Raw genomic sequence first — 22,270 nt, 5'->3', positions numbered from 1 at the left:
CAGCTAGTGGAGTCTTATGCCAAGATGAACAGTAAAGTGGCCAGTCAGCGTAATGTGTTTTAAAAGCACATGTTAATGGTACATTTTAATTGGGTGTAATTCGAATGTTCCGGTATGGCAGGTTTCAGGTGCACAGATAATCCTGCAAATTATGCCTATGAAGTTTCATTAAAAATAATTTAGATCTCAGTTTAATCTGGTCAATTTTAGTGTAAGATATAATTGACAGTAGCACATCCGCAAAATAAAAATTATCCAGTATGCAAAACTAGGGTAATGAGACAGCAAACATAACATTTTATTAAAGTAGAAAGTATCAATAGCAAAAAAAAAAAACAAAAAAAAACAAGTAAACATTCACTTTGCAACTTACACCAATTTATTTCATGACTACACAAAAGGTCAATTTATACAAAACTGAGAACATTTGTCCAAATGATTAAGAGTGCAGCCTTAGATGAAAAGTATAATCTATTAATCTACCAACAGCTTTTTACTGATCCGAGTGTTCAGAGCGACGTTGGCTGCAAACTGAGGCAGTTCTACATGTAGGTACAGTCTGATGCAGACACTACCCAGCCCCCTTAGAAATGTGTATTGTGTTAGAAATGTGTTAGTGCTTCAGACTAAAATGTGTACATTATCACATATTAATCTCATATTAAGAAAACAGGAAACAATACTATGCTGGATTCCAATAAGGAGGGTTCAAGAAATACTGTTTGCATGCACTGGAATAGCATTTTACACTAAATGTACAACAAAGGCACAGAAGAACTAAAACATTAACACTTGATTGAGCATCACTCTCAAATCATTATGAGGTCTGTAAACAAATAAATCAAAACCAATTATTTAAAACCTAACTTGAACAGGGATTCAAAGCAACATGATAGGCTGCAATCTCATTAGCGTAAAAAAGTGATACCGCAAAAGGTAAGATCAATTTGTTACAAGTAAAGAATTTACAGGATTCATGCACTTGGGAAAGAAATTTGGAATGTACTGTAGTCTGGGATGTATACTGGGATGACATGGTTGTTGCTATGGTGTTCTCTTGTGGACAGAGTGTATTTTCATCTTGTCAGAATCCTGTTTCTATGCTGAGGCTCCTGAGGGTCACATGCTCCATCTCCCCGGTAACGTATTCCTCGAAGTTGGTGTGGTACTTGGCCAACATCTTCAGCACAGCTCGCAGATTTATCCACCACTGATCCTTCTGCATCCTGTGTCTGCAGAGCCACACAGTTACATTTTTAGCATTTGGCAGACACCAGTTCAGAACCTCCTTCTAAGATTCCTGGTGAGTAACTGCAGTGTACTGTCATAAAAGATGTAGAGATTGCAACGAAGTACACAAGGTTTCCAGAGAAACAGGATGTGCTTCTGAATTTGGGGGAGGAGGAGGGACATTCAAATTTCTCCTACAATTTCAGGAGTACTTTTGCACAGCTGACGAAGCACCCTTGTCCAAAGCATCCTCTTTCTTGGGTATCCTTGTATATTTTAATGCAATTTTGACTACCATATAAAAAAAATTAAAATTAAGAGAACACAATCATCACAGTAACAGAGTTAATTAAGCTTTAATATCATTCTGTCCAGTTAGGTTTCCTAACATAAGCAATTATGTATAATTTACCTGCCTTGGTGCAAATTAAAGTAACAGGGGCACTGGAGAAGCAAGACCATCCCCAAAAAGGGAATAGTTTTGCAGGTGGTGGCCACAGATGGTTATTCTCTCCTCATCCTTCCTGACCAATTTTTCTCTACAGTACTATAGTTTTGCATTGTGCTAATGTCCATGTCACTACTAATAGCATGAGGTGGTACCTGCAGTCCATTCAGGCTGTACAGGTAATCCAGGTAATCGATATGTGCCGTCTCAAGATTGTTTGTTGCCTCTCCCAGCTCAGTCTTGAGAGCATGGAGGAGACACCAGGACACGGGCCCTTACAGAAGGAGAACTGGACAGGGCCGCGGAAGGGCATCAACCTAGCAGCAGAACCGGTATCTGCTCTTTTGTGTGAGGAGGAACAGAATGAGCACTGACAGAGACCTACAAAATGACCTCCAATGGGCTACTGGTGTGCATGTTTCTGACCAAACTGTCAGAAAAAGACTTCATGAAGGTGGCCTGAGTGTCCAATAGCTTGCTCAGAGCCCAGCACAGTGCAGCTCGACTGGCATTCGCCAGAGAACACAAAAATTGGCAGGTCCACCACTGGTGCCCTGTTCTCTTCACAGATGAGAGCAGTCGGGTGTGCAAACAAGCATGTGGGGGCCATACACACACTAGTGTCACATTATTAAATTGGATCAGCCTGTGATTAATTTTTTACTTGGATTTTCGGTGTGATTTTTGAATTCAGCCCTTGGTGGCCCGATTGTGGTTTCCATTGATCGTTGTTGCATCATTTTGTTCACAACGATATCAATTGTGATATCAGTGAAAATTTTTATCCTCAATCTTTCAATTATTGAAATCTGATGTATGATTTAAGTGCTCCCTTAATGTTATGTATGTATGTATGTATGTATGTATGTATGTATGTATGTATGTATGTGCCACCCATGTGATGCATCTTGCCATGTGATGCCATCATGTCACTTCTCATAGCAGGACAGCGTCACTCACTCAAAGTCTGTGTGGTCCTTGAGCTCTGTGACCGGGCTAAATGACATCACTTTCCTGTTCATGCCGATGACACAGGCCGTGTCCGGGGCATTGGCAAACACACGGCCTGTGATGGAAAAACACGAAGAGAGTGATCTACGTGCGCCGATTCCCCAACCTCCACCAATCAGACTGCTGTTTAATAGGCCATTACATTATTTTTAATCATTTCTACACTAAATATTTTTCCATCTCTTTCCACTTGCTCAACCAGTTTTCAAAAATCTCACATAATAATGAAATGGCCCAAAAAAAAAATAATTAGGTAACCAAAGAGGCCTGTTCTCAGAAACCCTCCCCCTCCCCCTCAAGCAAGGTGGTAAGGTGTGGAGCTCACTACAGATTGTTCATTTGCTTAACAGAGAAATATGCTGACTTTCACAGAACAGTGCTCGCATTTCTCAGAGAGAGGATTTACCATAATAGTTAATCATGACTGTGGAAAAAAGCCCTGATCTGTTCTGTTTAAAGTGCTGTCTGCCTCCCCCTTACCTTGCCTGTAGGTCTGTTTCATTTTCTCAGCAAGCCACTGCACTGCCTTCACTCCCATTTTGGTGCCAAAGTTCCTGTCAAAGGGCGTAGGGACGCCACCCTTAAAAATAAAATAAAATCAATAAAAATTTATATATATATATATGTATGTATGTATGTATGTATGTATGTATGTATGTATGTGTATGCGTGTTCTAAAAATAAAGAAATAATAACATTTTTATTTTTTAAAACTTTCAAAGTTATCAGTTCAGGGCATGGCACAACTCCTTTCCAAAAATGTATTTTATAGGTACCTCATGTACTACTAAAAAGAGCCATTATGGTAAAATATTACTTGAATGAACTTTTCTGAAGAGTCCAAGCCTGGAAAGCTTATAAATATTAGTTGCAAGATACGGCCAGTGCCCAATGTGCTGGCACTGTTTAGATGCTGCATTAACCATCATGTCATTCCTTACCTGCTGCAAGTGTCCCAGTACGTTAACCCTACAGTCGAAGACGCCCATGCCCTCAGCAGAGTACAGGTTATAGATGAAGTCGGTTGTGTAGTGTTGGTGGCATTTCTCATTTCTGCACATAAGACAGGGCACCTCTCATCTCTACCCTGCTAACACATCACGACGCTGCCAGCTACAGCAGTTTCAAGCCTTAATCCATAAACGTGCACTCCAAAATCTGTTTGCAGTGACCAAATTGTGTTCCATATGTTGGCAATAATGTCATGCCTTGGTATGTTTTAAACTAAAAAATGGATGTATGACAATTTTCCTCACCTTCCAAACAAATAAGTCATCCAAGGCTTGTTTTCTCTCTGTTTTTGGTAAGCTTGTTTCATTTATGTAACTGGAAGAGTTAATGTCAGTTTTATCTAGCTTTAGAAGGCTTATAATTGCTGAAAAGCAGCTCAGGTTGTAACCTGCAATCTTAAAGAGCATGTTCACCTCAGCACCAGGCCTCTCTGAATGTCATTCTTCATCTTCTCTGTCAAATGCTCTACATTCATCTGACATCAAAAGAAAACGTACTGATTACAGCGTAGTTTGCCAGGTTCAATCAAACTTGACAGGACTAAAATCGGCTCCGTTTCAACCACACCAAAAACAGATTCTTTAGAAATCCCCTATAACCCACAGAGCGTTGAGAATGTGACGCAACAGAAGAAGCAATCAGTACTGAGGCTACACTGAAGGTAGTGGACAGAATAAATATTCCCACTAAAATCTAATCGTAAGGCTCATATAACAGTGTTGGAATTTACCTCCAGGTCATGAATGTTGAAGGCCTCTTCAAAGATGTAGGCTGCATCTGCCCCAACAGCGATGCCTGTGGTGGTTGCCAGATAGCCACAATATCCACCCATGGTCTCGACAATGAAGACACGCCTCTTGGTGCCAGATGCAGACTGCTTGATTTTGTCACAGCTCTATAGGAACACACAAGCTCTTACCTCTGTCCTGAGTCTCTAAATTATTTGCCAATCCATTACAAACAGCTGTGCAAACATCTGTTTAGTACTTATGACAAAATAAATGTATTATTCCAAAATCCCTTTATTAAATACCTGCTATAATTGTGCTTAAAACAGTGCCAGGACAAATGCTGAATTTACCACTTTAGCAAGCACATCAATTATGTGAATGCACCCACTAGTTGTACTACTTAAATCCAGTAGACTCACTGCGATGAATTCTGACTGTCACGGTTTAACAGTTGCAACATTCACAGGATTTAAAATCCAAACAAAGCCCCTAACAACTACCATTTAACTCTACTTTACACAACATGCAGTACTCTGCCAGGGGGAGTCAGACCTCCATGGCAGCATTGACAGCCGTGTCTGCTCCTATACTGAAATCTGTGCCTGGAACGTTGTTGCTTATGGTGGCCGGAATCACACACATGACAATGCAAAGTTCGTCATAATGGCCCCGAGCCTCCACCAGCTGGAGAATTCCCTCATAAGCCTGTGGAAATTTGAAACAAATCATTGTTATTCACCGACACGCTCACCCACCCACCCACCTGTCCAGCAAGTTCCTGAATTATTAGTGTACCTCAAATCCACCGATAACCAGAAGAGACTGAATACCAAATTTGCCAATATTCTCCACAATTTTTTCCATGCAGGAGTTGGGGAGGGTTCTGAAATTTAGATAAACATTATCTTAACCGCTCTTCTAAAGAGAAAGAAAAGCAATAAGGAAAACACACACACACAGCCCACCGTTTTGTACCGAGCAGTGAGCCTCCTTGGCCAGTCCACCCAGCTACATCATGCCAGTGCATCTCTGTCACCTGCAGAAAGAACCCAAGTCATCCCCTGTAAACCAAATGACACTGTGTTATCACCAAAGCCCAACCGAGACAGGTGGGTGCTGGGAGCTAACCGCGCCTCTGGCCAAGCCCTCGAAGCCATCATGGACGGTGTAGACACGGAGACCCTGGGCCAGGCCCACTCGGACCGCCGACCTCACGGCCGCGTTCATACCCGCCGCAGGAGCTCCCACGTTCAGGATCGCCACGGAGTGGTTGCTCTGGAAACAAACAGAGACAGAGAAGATGGTTTCTCAGTCCCTTCAGTATAAGATTAATTTAGTTGCAGGTGTTTGATGACTGCAAACGATGGTCTCATGCTGTGCTTGTGAGGTTAGCAAAGATTTCATAATCCCACACCATCTCAAAAGCCATTTAAGTCTCCTGATCAACTATGGCATTTGTCTTCCAGTAATATTTGTGCTCTTGCAAGGTTTACAACAACAAAAACAAAATCAGCACAATATAACTGAGTTTTCCATCATATGCATACTCAAGTAACAAACTGAAATTTTGGATGGCTGTGAAAATTATTTCTTCTTCTTACAATGTGAAAAACCTAAAAGGCACAGTTTGTAAATGTCTCAACATTAACAAAACGGTAATCTGAACACATCAAATGTGTCAGAAATTAGCTCTGTCAAATTGTAAAAACCTGCATACCATGTGCCCAAAGTGACCAATTGCTGGGTTTATGATGTAACTCCTGGGTTTCAAATTAACACAAGAGCCCTTACTCCAATAATTCCAGGTAAATACAGAGAGAAGTGGATGGATTGAGGATCAAACAAATAGTAGTCAGAACAGAAACCATGTGTTGAGAGTTATACAGTACAACAAGACAAAAATAAAAAGGGAACGAGCACGCATGTCCTACCTTTGACTGGGCAGGTTTCTGGTGGGCTAAAAGCTTATAAGTGTTCCAGTTGTTCTCAAAACTCCTGCAACAAGGAAATGTTTGATGGGACCTTTCAACAACACACAGACAAAGACGTGTCGATTTTACCAGACTCACTTTCCACGTAGTTGAATAGCTTCATCGAATCGCCCCTCATTCATGGCTTTCTGGACCTCTTTTGTCTAAACACAGAAAGAGAGAGCGTGATGATATTAATAAAACCAGATCAACCTCAGAGTTTGGTTGTTATACATACCAAATGTCAACTATTCCCACTTTCATGTTTTCTTCTTAACATGATTAAGACCATTTTGCAGATGGCAGCCTTAAGCAGTCCAAGAATTTAGGAAAAGTCTTTCACTGTAAATGCTGTATGGATAAACTGAATCTTATATCGTAAATGTTTGCATGTCTCTGCAAATGACCCTTACATGATCATAATAAAAATAAAACCAAACAAAAAACTCTTTTGCCTATTTACTATGCTGTAATTATTCCAGGACCTTCTTGCAAAATAAACTGAACTGCTGAGAAGTGTTCATCTTCTGAAAGAAATGAGCTGTGAAAAAAATGACACGTGATGTCATTTAGTCATCATTACCTAAACAAATGTATTGTGTATGTGTAATATGTAATAAATATATAATATAGTATAGATGTGCCCAAGTTAAAGGAAAAAAGTAGGAATCCTGTGGATGTAGAGTTGCGGGATGATCTGGGATTATGCAGATTGGTTATGAAGAGATTTGGGATCATGAGTATAGGGCAGGTTATGGAGAGATTGTGTGTGTGACTCACCATATTGACACATTCCATAAGAGGGAGACGCATGGCCTGGTTACCAGACAGTCCGATCACACAGGCCGAAGTCTCTGGTGTAGCCTCCAACAAGGCTACAACTGCCTCCACCCCCAGTTTACTGCTCTGTAGACAAAGACAGACACAAGAAAACAGAGGCTTTCCTAAACCTTCCGGCAGAATCAGTAATACTTATGTTTACCTTTTTATCTACATGAATTTCTTCCATTGTTCCAGGTATATTAGCTAGCGCAAGACAACACAAGCGCAGCACTACAGACCTGAGCTGACCTTTGACCTCATGCCCGACTGTCTTACCAGCACCCTGTCGAAGGCAGAAGGTGTTCCTCCCCTTTGCACGTGCCCCAGTACAGTGATCCGAGTGTCATAACCCAGCCTCTGCACCACCAGCTTAGAGGGAGATATAAAAAAGTCACAGCGTGGAGAAGCAAAACAAAACACAGACAAAGCCGTTCGGACGGTAAACAATGCCCTTCCACATGGTGCGTCTGATAACCCAAGAAATACAAAATCTGATTTGCTTTTTTTGCTTTCTTACATCCTTTACGTAGTTGGAGGTTATTGGCTGGCCGTGCTTATCAATGGCGCCCTCTGCGATGATCACAATGTTGAGGCGAGACCCCTTGCTGCGACTCTGCAGAAGCAAATGCATGCGCACGCACACACACACCCACACACACACCCACACACACACACAATTAATACATAGCCCACTAAACCAAATGTACACTATTTACTTAGCTGTCTTTTGAAGCCATGTCAAATTGTATTATCCTCTGTGCACTGGTATCTCGCATGATACAATAAAACAACCAATGCACTGGAAAGCAAATCCAAAGTGTGTACCCATGCACAGTGCGTACCCCAGACTCACCTCTCCAAGGCGGGCACACATGTGGTCCTCCCACCCCTCCTCTGGAGGAGCCTCGGGGATAAAGACCCAGTCGGCACCAGATGCCAGAGCTGACACCACAGCCAGGTACCTGCCCCGTAAGGGCACAGCAAAACACAGTACCAGACCCACATCAGCCAGACTGCCCAGTATACAGCATACTTACTACTTTATAAGACCTCTTATATTCAGATATCAGAAAATATCTCAACAAAACCTCAGCATCCACTAACGCAGAGCACATTAGCAGCTAAAAATTAACCTTACCCGCAATGTCTGCCCATCACCTCCAGCACAAATGTCCTCTGGTGACTGGAAGACAATAAACACAGCGGTAACGTGGCGATGAACAGAAACCGAAGAGAAGAATTGCCATGACCAACCTCATTGCAACGCAATGCAGTCTGACCTTGTGTTGTGCAGATCGTTTTGTGTGTGTGTGTGTCTGTATGACCTCACCTCTGTGCAGTGGTGCTGATGGCATCAATGACCTCCATGATGCGATGAAGAGCCGAGTCGGCTCCGATGGTCATGTCTGTTCCGCAGAAGTCATTATCGATGGAACCCACAAGGCCCACAATGTTTAGATGAGTGTATTGTTGAGCCAAAGGGTCAGCGATTCTCCCTTAAAAAAAATACACACACATTATATAAATTCTAAAATGTAAAGGCAAATCGTAGTGCTTACAAAATGGCAAAACAATCCATCTGTCATATGCACACTGGTAATTAAAAACCTTTCTTAGAGATCTGATTAATTTGGCCACTTAGTATAGTGTTATCATACTTTAGGGATGTAGACAGCTCCCTGTGATATTTTTTTCATACAAATTAGATTCAAAATTTCAGTTTAAATGTTCAGATGCGTATGAAATATGGCTGCTTCTTTCCACCTTGGTAACACAAAGGCCACATTCAGCTGAGTCCATGTTGGGGTCGAAGCAGACAAAGCAGCAATTGATTCACTCAAGTAAATGGAGCAGAAATCTACAGCCACACAGCAGACGGCGGGCACGTTAACGAGTGCCCATCTTGCACAGATGTCACTTCTGCTTCTCCCTTTTATACATTTTTGCCATTGACATTTCTCTCCTCTATAGACTGCATCCTTAGATATATGAAAGTCATCACTGAGGACGTTCTCGGGAGAGCCCCTCGCCCCGGAGACCTCAGCTGTCCAGGGGTTTACCTTCCTCCACCAGCTGGGCCAACAGTTCACTCCATTCACTGCGGAAGATGTTGGCACCAGTGAGGCTGCCGTCCCCACCGCACACACACAGGTTAGTGATGCCCCGCTGGACCAGGTGGAAGGCAGCTGCCAGGCGACCCTCTCGTGTAGTGAAAGCCTTACAGCGGGCACTGCCAATCACGGTGCCACCCTGACAGAAACGACATTAAGTTATTCTTTCTGAAATAGCAGAAACTTACAAATAGGGTGTCTGTGTGTAAAAATCATTGCTTTAGGGAGAACATTTAAACATGAACAGTACCGATACTGTTGTATCTATTGCGAGGGGTTGCAGGTAAACTGAGATCATTCAACACAAACAGGTCATCTCCTTCTGTCGAGGTGACCAGTGACAATCAAGCAGTCCAAACCCACCATAACACGCATAACCCTTGTCCTGTGTCTGATTATATTTCCTAGGCCAAGAAACTGAACTGTGCTATGGATTACTGCGGTAATATCACAGATTTAATTTCCTCACTCAGCACTTTCCCTTAATCTCAATCAGGCCCTCTCACTGCCATCCCCTGAAATCTATAGCAGGATAAAGACACAGATATGAATTTCACATGCTTACAGCGCTCACACTAGGCTGTAGCAAAATGCGGGAAGCTGTAGCCCTATAGGGCCATGCTCTCTAGCCATCCGAGACGCTTCCCCTGATGGCAAACGAGTAGAAAACAAGGCCCAGATTAAACCTTAAAGATCTGGGAAAGTCCAGACCCCTACCAGCTGGATGATGTTGGTCACACTTTGCCAGTTGGCAGGTTTGATGTTGTCACCTCCATCCACAAGTCCTTGGTAGCCCTTGGAAAACAAACATTTGTAGTCATTACTGTTGTAGTTACTGAAATTAGTCATACCATTATTAGGTGAAATGAGCAACAGCACATGCACTGTGTTTTATACTTTATATTGAAAATATCACCATACCTCATAGATCAGGTAAACCTTTGCACCGACATAAATGCCCATGCGTGTTACAGCACGAACGGCTGCATTCATTCCTGTATATTGTATAAGCACATACACACACGGTCATCAAATATGCTGCTAGCCACCCCGTTACACGGTTGTTCAATAGTCACTATTGGTACGCAGAAGTGTATCCTTGAATCCAATGAATCCATGAATATACTTGCCACGCACGCTGTGTTTGTCTTGGGTAACATTTTGACAGACAGTGATACTGTAACTGAACAGAAGGCGGGTCAGTTACTAGGTATGTATACTGGGGTGCCACAGACGACTACATGCTTCTAGATGCACCCTTATCGATAGTTCTTAGGCGTCCAGGCTTTTAGGTTTTAGACTCTTTCGGTCTTCGATGCACATCTGCCACCACACCGACGTATGCTACGTGACCTACGAGTCAAGTTATGCAATAGACTTAACAAGCTCGGAATTCGCGAAGTTTCCCACATTTTCATACGACCAATTCCATTATTTTTGCATTATTATTTAGTGTAGACTGTCAAATATATCAAATATGAGAATCAAATATATCACTTTTTGTTTAAAGTTTAGCTACTACAATAATTATACCCATAAACTAATAGTAAAGATATTCGAAATCTGATTTAACCGCAAATATTTGCCTCACACGTTACACTGAATAAAATATAAGATCAAATCTAAAAGCGATTAAAATTGAGTCCTGGAAACCAATCTGCCAGATTTCCAGTAAGCGAGACTAAAAAACAACGATGGCTCCGAACAACAGGTCGGAGACAAAAGAGCTTTGGAGAAGTAGGCAGGACGGGACTGAGAAGGAAATATCCTGCTAGTTTAGCTAACACACCCGGCTAGGTGGCCAAGATTAAATGCACGTCGTCTTTGGCCATGCATATCACTGCCGTTCATTGGAATGTTAGCGAATGAACTACCTTGTGCATCTCCGCCGCTTGTCAGGACAGCAATAGCTTTCCCAGCGCCCGTCATCCGCAGCTTTTCGAAATCCACCAGCATGACTGCCACAGGTGCGGGCGTCTGCAGGCGACCGCTAGTTCTTTATCTCCGGGATTCCCCACAGGCGCTGTTGTTCGCGGTCCAGCGAGCCTTTCAGCATTCAGAAGATACAGCTCGACTGAGAAACGATTCCGCTCCGCCTCTTCTTTCTACTGCACGTTTTAAAATGCACCGTGTAACGTATTAAACCTAGTAACCCCGCAATATTTGGATTAAGACGTACGTAGCTACTGCACATCGATTTGTCTTGATAGAATTCTTACAATCAAGACAGACTCACTCTTGTATATACAGTCTATGAGCTCACAACACAAAATTCATTGACTTTTTATTGAAGATCACTGACGTTTAAAGTGCTCATTTAAGTTTTATTTTGATAATTAATAAATAAATTTACAGCTGTTTAATACGGACCGTATGCTTGAATTTGCATGAGTCAGGGAACAAACCATTTCAAAGTTTGTTCAAATTAGTGAAGATCTTTCTTTGGATACCCTTTTTGACCTTGTTGGGTAGCTTGCTAGCTGGCAGGCTCTAAAACCTGGTGCACTTTGTGCTCTCCTGCTACCTCTAATCTCCTTTAAGCCTTCTGGTTGCATGTATGTGCACCTAAGGGTGGGACTAGCACTTGATGATGGTGTCGGTGAAGGGGTCTCCACACACAGCCCCATGGGCCACCGGTACTGAGTGTAAGGGTGGAGGAAAGACGTGGGAACATTGTCTACCAGTCCGAGGCTGCTCAGTCAGTCCAAAATCAGGTGGACTGGGAGAGACCCAAGTCAGTGAGTTTTAGTTACCCGTGTGTCTGGGACGACCATGCTGAAGGAAAGAAAACGGAAAGCCTGTCGCCGCGCACCGTAAAGTTCCCCATGTTGAGTAGCAACAGAACAACACAGCCTCGTAGTTCACTATCTCCCTCTAGCGGTTGTGCTGAATCTCTGGAAAGAGTCAGAGTCTCTCACGTTAGCTTGACGGCGGTGCCCAGTGACGAGATGGCTGTTAGCTAGTCTCGGTAGGACTTCATAGACATATGAGCCAACACGGCACGTCTCTAAAATGAAATTGACCAGAAAGCTCGTCCTGGCACGGGCCAAAGCATCGGACCTTGAAAATGTAAAAAAACTGAATTGCTGGTATGTTTTGCGTTCAGATGCGTTAGCCAGGTAGCAGATGGTTAGCTGGCATAGCTAACTAACCTAGCTAGCTTCCTACCTAGCTACAAGTGACCCTTGGCAACGGTATTTACTTCAAGCTTTTCTGCTTTCTTAGTGAATGTGTGTATCTTAGCTGGCACTACCCTCACCACCACTTCGCTACCAAATTTAACCTAGAAATGATATGCGTAAAATATGAACTAGCTACCGACCCCGCGGGCTTGCGCACCTAGTAACTATTTCTATCATTTTACACGCGTGAAGATTGTAAAAAGTGACGTTGGATAATTTACTAAATACAAATGCTTAGCCTGACAATCAACTCAAATTAATTAACTTATTTACGTGTTGCAGGGGTTGCAACCTAACAGATGTAAGTATTTATATTTCTCCAGTGTGGCCGGTTAATATTATTAATCTTATGCATTATTACTTACCCGGACGTTTTAAGCTGAGACGACATATTTGTAAGTTTCATGTTATTTTGTGGTTGTGTACATCCTCAGATCTCAATATTCTCAGAAATACCCAATATTGAGGTGTTAACATTAAGGTATGTTGGCTGTGTTATCCCTGGTTTTTAAGGCAGTAGTAGGTGATTGTCTGCATGGTCATGATTTCTGTTATTAAGCCACATTCAAGTATGTAAAATGGCATATTATTTTATCGATTTCTCTTTTTCAGTGCCAATAAAATATCATCACTGGAACACCTCTCCAACTGTCAGAATCTGACAGAGCTTTACTTAAGGCGGAATGACATCCAGAATATCTCAGAGCTGAGCCACCTTAAGAACCTGGCCTGCCTCAAGGTTCTCTGGCTGGCAGAGAATCCATGCTGTGAGACAGACCCAGTCAAGTACCGCCTCACTGTTCTCCGAAACCTGCCTTGCCTGCACAAACTGGACAACCAGGGTGGGTAAGAGACAGACACCCAAAGTACGCTTGCCTAGGATCCTCCCAGATCAGTGTTTCTTGTCTTGCCTAGACTTGGAATGACTTGGTTTTTCCTCAGTAAAAGCTATTCAGTGCTAATGTTTGAATTGGCCTTATGTGACAACAGTGGTATTGCCGCTGCCACAATATCATGCCAAATGATTCGGAGCAAAGCTAAATGTTGTCCAAAGCAATGTTGTCTAGAGTTTGACTAAAACTTTGGAAAACTTTGTTTTTAGTCAAAGTTAATGAGAAACGGAATATAGTGTCACCGCACTTAACTAGCATACTGCAGGCTGAACATAATGTTAGTCCATGACGTACATTTTGGTTGAGCGACTCTTTAAAGGGTGCCTCTCTGGTTTGGGTAGTGGTGACGGGGGAAGAGCTTGCACTTGCTTTGGAGAAAGGGGAGGAAATTCTCAGCCCTCCTGGTCCTGCCTCAGCCAGTTCCACCAATGGCCACACAGATGCGGACTCTGAGACAGACCCCCTTAATTACAGCATGGAGGAGACCAAGTAAGTTGTTAACTTCTTCAGTCACTGTTGACTCATGGCACACAAGTATGGTTTACTAAGCAAACTGGAGCATCTCAAAGGTTTTTTTTGTTGTTGTTGTTTGGTCGCTCAGTAATATCCGCGCGCAGCTGGGGATGAAGCCGTTGCCTAGAGATAAATTTTCATCCCCACGAGAAGCAGGGGCTACCCCTAAGAAGGTTAGTCCATGTTTAACTTAGTCAACATATAACACTGTATAGCACCTTCTCTAAAACAAACAAGGTAAGGTTGCTTGCAGTGATCTATTCCTAATAATACAGCATTAGAATTGATTTAGCTACTATTTACTTTAGCATTTTCTGACTTGATGTGGTTATTAATGACATTTGAATCTGAGGTAGTTTATGTAGGTTTTATGCTTTGTAGAACAGCTTGAAAATGTGTGCAGAACAGGTAGTGGTCAGTGTGGTGCATGCTCCTAATGACCCGGTCCCTGCTGTGTGTAGAGCCACGGTCTGGAGGCCGTGCTGCTACTGCTCAAGGATCTGGACGTGGAGGAGCTGAAGATTGTTCAGAGTGCCACAGAGAACAAGATCAGGGCTCGCTGCAGAGGGAGAAGATCGCCACTCCGCCGTACTGACCATATACTGCCTGAAACAATGCTAAATTAACTACCATTACACATGTTGACCAGCAACATAATGGAATAGTTAGGACTGAAACATTGAGATTTTTTTTTTTTATTTATAAATACATTTTTTGAGGTTTTTTATGACCCATTAAAAAAAGTTGAGACCGACAAAGTCAGCCTACAAGGACACTCACTGGGCCAAGAAGGTGTGTGTGTGTGTGTGTATGTGTATATATAAGTTCAGAACATCACCTACAAAGTGCAGGTACTTTAAAAATATACAACTAACTTCACAGAATAAGCAACAAATGCTCATTGTTTCATTTACTCTTTTCTCCCCATCCTTAATCACTAGTTCATGACTAAAGCACCAGTGTTTAAAACTAAATAATGGTCTAAGTTGTTACTGTGCCAAGTGAATTATGGAAAACATATGCTGCATAAACAGCTATGTGTATAGTGCTATAACAAAACATTCAAATGTAATTTTTTTTATTTTATTTTTTTATTGTTAAACGATCATTTGCTTTGCTGAAAATATCCTCAATGTAAAGTGTGGATTTACTGTCATATATATTTTTATATCTAAATTTGAATGCACCATGTTTATTATACTTCTATACATGGCAATACAAAGACTGGTTTCCAAAAGATTTCAAATGCTGAGGTGACGAGCTGTGAGTGAACACAAATATCTGGTAGTGGAACGGGGTAACGTCGCACTGGACGCTACACATCTCCAGCGCAAGTGTCCTGAATCCCTTGGTCCCGTTTTAGCAGCACGTCTTGCTGAACCTCTGCCTGACGAAATGGGGCAACATGCAGTCCAGCATGGGCTGTTCTGCATTTTCTGAATACATGCGGTGAACAGTGGAGTGAGGGAGTCGGTGACAGCAGAGCGGTAACGTTTCCAGTCCTTTTGTCTTGATGCTCTCGCTCACTCGACATCCTCTTTCTCCAGGAAGTCTGTCAGAGTTCCTGCATCCACAGGGATAGTAAGATACTCCACTCCATCAGCTCCCTGCAAAGATTTATAAGCACATATATATCAATAGTAGTAGTAGTGATTAATAGATTAAAAAAAACACCTTAAGGCTTTTACTATTTGCCTGTTAGTATTAAAAGTTAGAAATTTCAATAGCACTACAATTTTAAAAAATGTAATTAAACTTAGTTTCTGCAACTAGACCAGCTGCCTTTATAAAACCGATGCTGTTTTGAGGGCATTCACCTTCTTGGTGCGGATGAGCTTGTGATCTCTGAACTCTGTGAGCTGAGTTCTCAGTGTGATGTCACTGTTCACCAGGAACGCTTCACGACTACGCTGATAAAAGTCTTGGAAAGACAGACCTGAACACAAAACATAAAAGACAAAGAATTAACAAACTGGTGGAGAAATTGGGCTGTTTCCAAGACATGACGTTAGATTTCCAGCTAAGAGCACATGGATGACCTTGTTATACCTGTATATGAAGGGTTGTCTTTGTTCTCAAGCTGAAACTCAGCCAACAGTCTGAAGATTCCTCTGTGGAAAGACCACACAAGATGCCAACCAGAACGCACTGACACGTAACCAGCATGTTTAAGCATCTGAGGCCAAAATTGCCACAAAAGCTCACGTGCACACTGAGACCATTACAGTTGCATTAAAGAGCATTAAAACATCCGTCCGACCAATAACTGCATTCATGTCTTTTTATCTTTAAACCCAATTAAGCAGGTCTTGGGTGTAAAGGTGTAGAGGGTGGGTGTGTGTGTGTCTCCCTATACCTGGCATTTGGTGTGAGACTGCGCAGGACATGTGTGAGGGAGCTGAGTGCCAGTGCCCCCGTCTGCTGCACCAGGAGTGAGTTCTCATACGACGTCTCCTCCATGTACGGTATGAACGTGGTCGTCTCGTACCACAGCCAATTAAACACGCTCATCTTCGAGTGGTCCCACACTAAATACGACCACAAACAAGCAAACAAAGCAACTCTCAAACAGCTCCATCAGAACTGCTGAAGTTAAGTTTGACCTTCACAAATGGGTAACGGAGTCTAAAGATCGAGCTTAAATCACAATTGCTTAAAGCTAAATATTAAGCTTAAACAAATACTGAAGAATGAAAACTTGTGACTCAATTAAATAATTTTGTGTGTCACAGTTCCCACTTGAATGTCACGGTGAATTTCCATCACCTACAATGAAAATAAGAACAGGCTGCCTTTGTTAAATGTGTGCTGAAAATCCAGTAACCATAACAACCACTCTCATAATATTGTGAAGGTGTCAAAATAAAATATATTTTTGATAAAATGGCAACTAAAATTTAAAACATGCTACAAACAAAATTCCCTGATACTCCATGAGATTGATCCAAATGATGATCAAATCCCCCAACTTTCCATGTCTGGAATACTAGGATATTCCAGAAATTCCATGACCAGTGGAAGACTTGTACAAAAAACACGCACAAAGGTTCAAATTGTAGTAATAGTGCGAAAAGTATCAAAACAAACCAAGAGGGGCATTGATGTGATCTATGGAAGCGAGCAGGTGCATGTTTGGAATTGATGCCAGCTGCCCCAGAGCCTGCTGGGTATTTTCACCACGCAACATGGGCCCATCGATGTTGTGGACAATCAGGTACACGTGGCTGTCCGGGTCTGCAAGGGAGAAGTTGCTAACATAAAAACTACATTGCCTCGTAGCATCTTCACTGTACCACATCCTTCAGACTGTCACACTGGACATGTGACAAAACATCAATGATAGAGTTTTGCACTCAGCGTTTGAAAGCTATGTGGTGTGTGCTTCACATTTCGAGCAGTGAAGATCTAAACTGTACCATTTTTTAGGGTTTTCACAATGAAGTCGATTTGGTCCATAGGGCTACGAAAACTCCCATCGTGCTCCAGCACTTCACTAGTGATGGCATTTAAGATCTGTCCAAGAGACAAGACATATAGCCACCTATTCAGTGAACAGGTATGCATGCCATTCTCATTATTCTGATTATTGAGTACGAACATCAATAACAACCTGCAGCAATATATACTAAGCTATACACATTCATAAGAGTAATACAATTTATACATACTAATAACAGTAAAATAAACTACACAATACCCAGAGACAAAAGTTGCCTTTCAAAGCCCTAATAAAAAATATATAAAGAACATCCTGCCCAAAATCTTCCCAAATACAGGTAAAGAACACCTCTGATTTTCAACGTAAAGGCCTATGTATTACTCTTTATGCAGCTACAGTGTAAAAATATAGATGTACTACAGGCCAAATGACTGAGAGGGTTCTTTTGTTGCACTGGTAGTAGAACAAGGGGACCTGACAAAAAGCTTGTCAGAATTTTTCAAACAGAGCCATAATTTTAAAAGTTAGCCAACACCACCCAAGGAAACACTGAAGTGATGCACACCAATTGCATATTTGGTTCTGTAAGGAGAGAGGCGTATCAAGAGGGTTGAAACGGACCGATTTGAGGGTGATGCTGGGGAAAAAGCCATTGACCACCAGGTGCATGCAGCTGGACAGCATAGTGGTACGAAATGTCTCCAGCAAGTGCTTCTTGGAGCCCAGGCCATAGAGAAGGATGTTGAACCCCATTCTAAAGAAGTGTGGATGAAACAAGATGTGCCACATGGAGGGGGAATGGATAAATCTGACTTTTCCTTCCATCTGACTTCCTTCTGGCTGTTATTAAATCCACAGCAGACATTTAACATTGTGTTTAACATTACATGAATATCATTTAAACATGAAAATGCCATATGTAGCTTCATAGAACAGTCAAAATGCACAATATTAAGAACTACTTCAAAACAGACATGCACCCATACACACACCCACACACACCACCTAACTGTAACTGCAGCATCCATTTGCTGAAATTCTTCTCATGTTTCTTGTTCAGATGATCGATCTCCTCCCCATAACAGGAAGGCTTTCCATCCAGCAACCTGAACAGGGTTTCCTGAGCAGAGCAAAATCCCCCCCAGTTATACAAATATACACCATGAATGACAGCTGCCATGGACTTAGGTGTGAGGCATAGACAGCTGACCAACACCAACCCGATCCAGTTTGGGCGTCTGGAGCTTTTGAAGCGTCCTGTCTGATGTGAGGACCTTCGAGCTGCTGTGCGCTTCAAAATATTCCTCCACCAGGTTGGGCTGGAAGAGGGTCAATCACACTCTAAACAAACACCACCATCCACCAACCTCACCAAAAGCATCCTACAAGGTGCTCCTGTCTAAACCCACACCAAATGAACATACACAGCATTTTCAATCCCTGAGTCTTGATTGTGTTTTTTGTCTGACGGAGACAGCGATGCCACCAGCACAGGCAGCCAAACGTGGACCCGAGATCCTACCTCAGGTGCTGTCTTGCTTCGCTTGGTAGGTGTCTTACAGACAGCAGCAGCAGCTGCCGAGCTCGTGCCGGGGGGCTTGGGCTGAGCTTCACTACACTTCCTCTTTTCTACATCATCCTCATCACCCTCTTCCTCCTCTGAGTTTGAGGGAGAGAAATCGCTGTCGCTGTCCGACCTCAGATTAGGAGCTGAACAAAAACAAAACAAACACACCAATTATTTTCAGAAAATGTAAGGAACTTCTACAATCTGCACCAAAAGCATTTCAAATGACTGAACTAACCTGAAATTCTCTTTCTCAGTCTATGGGGGGTCGTGGAAACAAACCGTACTTTCTTCACCCGGGAAGAAAAAAAGCAAATATATAGCAAAGAAATCACAGATATAAATAAACATACATAATAAATAAATACAGATGAGGGTGGTCATGCTACATATTGTGAAAGTGAACGCGTTCTTGGCTTTACCTTCTGTGGAGTTTTGTTTTGACCGGCCAACTCTGCAGAGTAAACAGAACAGAAGACGACAGGTTTAAACATTATATGTGCAGGAAAGAACAACCTTGAATGTCCCCGTTAATAACAATTAGGCTAGGATAGCGTACAGTAACCAGAAGTGGAGAAAAATGAGGGGAAAAAAGACAGATAGAACATGAAGTGAACCAACTAACTCTTGACTGCACAGCCAGGGCTGGGTAGCTCCTCTGGACTATCAAGAGTACTAAAGCTGACACTTTTCCCAGGTGTGCGGGCCCACTCTGATGCTAGATAGACAGACAGACAGACAGACAGACAGAGATGCATAGTTATTACAATCTCTAGTCACAAGTTTTCTTTCACTGTCTGAAGTATGAGAGAATAGAAGTACATTAAGCAACTTAGAATTCATTACAATTCTGAAAAATGAAACATCCTCCCACACCAACACCAACCGACAGCCCTTCTCTCTACTCACCCATCTGAGCCATTTTTTTGGAACGTTTCATAGCCTGGAAGGTGAACACTGAGGCCCCGGTAGGCGCTGAACGGTTCTCCTCTCCAGCTGCACAATAACAGTAAAAACAAACTGAAAACACGCAATGAAAGTCCATGTGAAATAAAACAATAAAGGCCATCCAAAGCCGGACATACACTTGCAAAATGTCAAAAAAGTTTTTCATTGAACTGTTTCATCTCTCTCTCTCACACACACACACACAAACACAAACCTCACCCTGTGCACTAGCCTCTACACCAAGTGCCTCTACGTAGTCCTTCTCACTGAAGAGCACATCTTCCTCCTCTTCCACGTCTGCAGAACTTGCCAGTGCACTCTGGGAGCTCTTCAGGCTTACCAGGCTCTGCACAGAACTCTGGCCAGCTTTTGACCCTAAACCACAAACATGGGGAAAAATGTTCAACATGATCAAGCTAAGTACCAAGCTGTCGCGCTCCCCCTCTATTTTGTTAAAGGCGTTTCACACATGAAAGTTTTACACAGTGTGCAAGACTCCAGTGCAGTCAGTTGTCGATTCAACAGTGGTGCTTAGACATGTAGATTAGATATGTGTGTATATCGATGCCTCAAATGCAGTTTACAAAACATCAAAAGCGCATTATATGTCTGTAAACAACGAAAAAAAACGCTTATCTGGCCAACCTAGCACTTCTATACCTTCATGTTTCTCAACAATGTGTTCAAGCACATCTTCATCGCCCACGAATCGGACTTCCAAACTTCCAGAATCAACGGTGCGCTTCTGTGGACTCATATTAGCCCTGATATTGGAAAAAGTACAAGTTTTAGTTAACTAGCTATCTTGCTAAGGTAGCAATAACTTCGGTTTCAGTGGCCGACCTCACCAAAAAAGTGATCATTTCATTCAAAGGAAGCAAATCTGGGATCATTTATCCACTAAGGTCTTCGACTTCAAACGGTCTATAGGTTGCAAGGTTTTATGAAGCAAACTTTATAGCAAAAGAGTTCACAGTTCAGCGGAAAATGACAGATCTCCAGGCCGGGTAAAACACAACTCCGCTTCCCCGCCACTAGAAAAATATTCTAAACACGTGATAGGAAGTGATCTCATTTTGTAGTTCTCGAACATGAAGGACCCGATTTCCCACAAGCCCACCTTTGAGGTTTTAGTGCGCTTTTCCTGCGGTAAAACAGAATCGTCTAACTTAAATGAACCGGTATTGGGCAAGGGATATTATAAGGATAACAGACCTAGGCCGTAATTACTCAAACACGCCATAGTTGTGAAACGATAAATGAAAATGAAGCCTTTTTAAAAACCCTTATGTAAGGACACGCTACAAAAAATTGTCATGGTTTTGAATCTGTGACCAAATATGTCATGGAAATTGACACCATAAGGGAGAAAATGGTGCTGTAATTCAGTGATTTCTCCATTGCTTATCAGTGGTGGCCAGATGCCAGATGCCACTCAGTCCTGTGCAATACCGATTCACCTAAATATCATGCGATAATGGCCAGAACATTTTCAGTCAAACGGAGCGTGGTCTCTAAATGTCACTGACTATCGTAAAGATCAAATGCAGTATTTCAGAAAAAAAGAAAAAACACATCAAAGATTGCTACAACGGAAACTATCGCTGTCTTGACTGTTTGAAAATCATTTTGTATGTATGATGGGCTGTCTTAGAAACTCGCATGCGGTTTGCACCCCCGAACTAAATAAATAATAATATTTCATAAATACATCTGTAGTATGTGACTGTGTAGGTCATAAAACATTTAAGGCAACAGCGTAAAAAAGAAGTATAGATGCAAGGCTGAGTCTTAACAGTGGTGCGGAATGGAGCCAGGCAGAGAGAAATGCAACATGCAAGAGGCCAAAGTGAGCCAAGACCTGTAGCTGTGGGACAGTGAAACGTGCTGATCTGGAATATTGTGATATTACCACCAAACATTCGTACAGCAAATATTCCTATAATGTATAACTAAAACTGGAAGTACTAGTAAACTGCCAAAAAAGAATCAGAAGCTCTTCAGTTTTGTAAAAACATACAAAGAAAAACCTTTGAGCTCCTGTAAGGGAAAGGGTAGCAGTGAAGTATGTTGATGTTGATCTTAGTGGCCTTATGTACTAAACATTTGCATGTTTCACCTAGCACGTATCCCATTCAGTTGCACTAGTGTCGTAGAAATACTAGCAACGTGGTTAGGTCTTAATTAGGCAAAGGCTCATTAAACAGAAAACACCACTGTGGGTTCTTTGAACGTGAGCTTCATATTTACAACACAAAGGCGCTCCAGTGAGACTTGAACCTATGACCCTCCACTCGTGGGTCAAGCGCACGCTGCTAGCCTCAGGCACGTCCCAGGAACTATAAGGAGTCATCTGTTTTCCAAGAGGGTCCAGTTACGCACCAGCTGAGAGCA

General features: G+C 42.3%; 3 protein-coding genes across 8 annotated transcripts; 1 reads left to right on the top strand and 2 right to left on the bottom strand.

Annotated features, from left to right (window-relative positions):
- Positions 1-361: 361 nt before the first annotated feature.
- pfklb (phosphofructokinase, liver b) lies at positions 362-11,502 on the bottom strand. Of its 4 annotated transcripts, XM_027029455.2 has the most exons (23): positions 11,209-11,502; positions 10,256-10,329; positions 10,052-10,129; positions 9,284-9,473; positions 8,554-8,719; positions 8,362-8,406; positions 8,077-8,185; positions 7,741-7,836; positions 7,500-7,592; positions 7,182-7,307; positions 6,501-6,565; positions 6,363-6,426; positions 5,560-5,706; positions 5,397-5,467; positions 5,227-5,314; positions 4,984-5,136; positions 4,431-4,595; positions 4,114-4,175; positions 3,631-3,742; positions 3,170-3,269; positions 2,639-2,744; positions 1,834-2,019; positions 1,149-1,232 (listed from the first exon to the last, which is right to left on the bottom strand). In XM_027029455.2, the coding sequence occupies exons 1-22, from the start codon at positions 11,288-11,290 to the stop codon at positions 1,845-1,847; spliced, it is 2,367 nt and encodes a 788-aa protein (XP_026885256.2). In that variant the 5' UTR covers positions 11,291-11,502; the 3' UTR covers positions 1,149-1,232; positions 1,834-1,844. The 4 variants fall into 4 exon arrangements, with proteins under 4 accessions (XP_026885258.2, XP_026885255.2, XP_026885257.2 ...); XM_027029457.2 differs by lacking the exon at positions 1,834-2,019 and having other exon boundaries at positions 362-1,232; positions 11,209-11,498; XM_027029454.2 differs by having other exon boundaries at positions 1,141-2,019.
- Positions 11,503-12,238: 736 nt separating this feature from the next.
- cfap410 (cilia and flagella associated protein 410) lies at positions 12,239-15,098 on the top strand. Of its 3 annotated transcripts, none has more exons than XM_027029459.2 (7): positions 12,240-12,423; positions 12,799-12,817; positions 12,951-12,997; positions 13,129-13,358; positions 13,751-13,898; positions 14,011-14,095; positions 14,384-15,098. In XM_027029459.2, the coding sequence occupies exons 1-7, from the start codon at positions 12,347-12,349 to the stop codon at positions 14,546-14,548; spliced, it is 771 nt and encodes a 256-aa protein (XP_026885260.1). In that variant the 5' UTR covers positions 12,240-12,346; the 3' UTR covers positions 14,549-15,098. The 3 variants fall into 3 exon arrangements, with proteins under 3 accessions (XP_026885261.1, XP_026885260.1, XP_026885262.1); XM_027029461.2 differs by having other exon boundaries at positions 12,331-12,403; XM_027029460.2 differs by lacking the exons at positions 12,799-12,817; positions 12,951-12,997 and having other exon boundaries at positions 12,239-12,423.
- Positions 15,099-15,192: 94 nt separating this feature from the next.
- Positions 15,193-20,899, bottom strand: orc2 (origin recognition complex, subunit 2). The gene is made up of 17 exons (XM_027029458.2): positions 20,725-20,899; positions 20,537-20,640; positions 20,096-20,251; positions 19,838-19,924; positions 19,554-19,646; positions 19,351-19,382; positions 19,167-19,218; positions 18,884-19,071; positions 18,582-18,680; positions 18,372-18,481; positions 17,983-18,115; positions 17,339-17,435; positions 17,010-17,156; positions 16,279-16,450; positions 15,972-16,033; positions 15,740-15,858; positions 15,193-15,529 (listed from the first exon to the last, which is right to left on the bottom strand). The coding sequence occupies exons 2-17, from the start codon at positions 20,631-20,633 to the stop codon at positions 15,446-15,448; spliced, it is 1,728 nt and encodes a 575-aa protein (XP_026885259.2). The 5' UTR covers positions 20,634-20,640; positions 20,725-20,899; the 3' UTR covers positions 15,193-15,445.
- Positions 20,900-22,270: the final 1,371 nt, after the last annotated feature.

Source organism: Electrophorus electricus, chromosome 1, assembly GCF_013358815.1.
Source record: "Electrophorus electricus isolate fEleEle1 chromosome 1, fEleEle1.pri, whole genome shotgun sequence".
Classification (NCBI taxonomy): domain Eukaryota; kingdom Metazoa; phylum Chordata; class Actinopteri; order Gymnotiformes; family Gymnotidae; genus Electrophorus; species Electrophorus electricus.
This window is presented reverse-complemented; position numbering and strand designations above follow the sequence as displayed.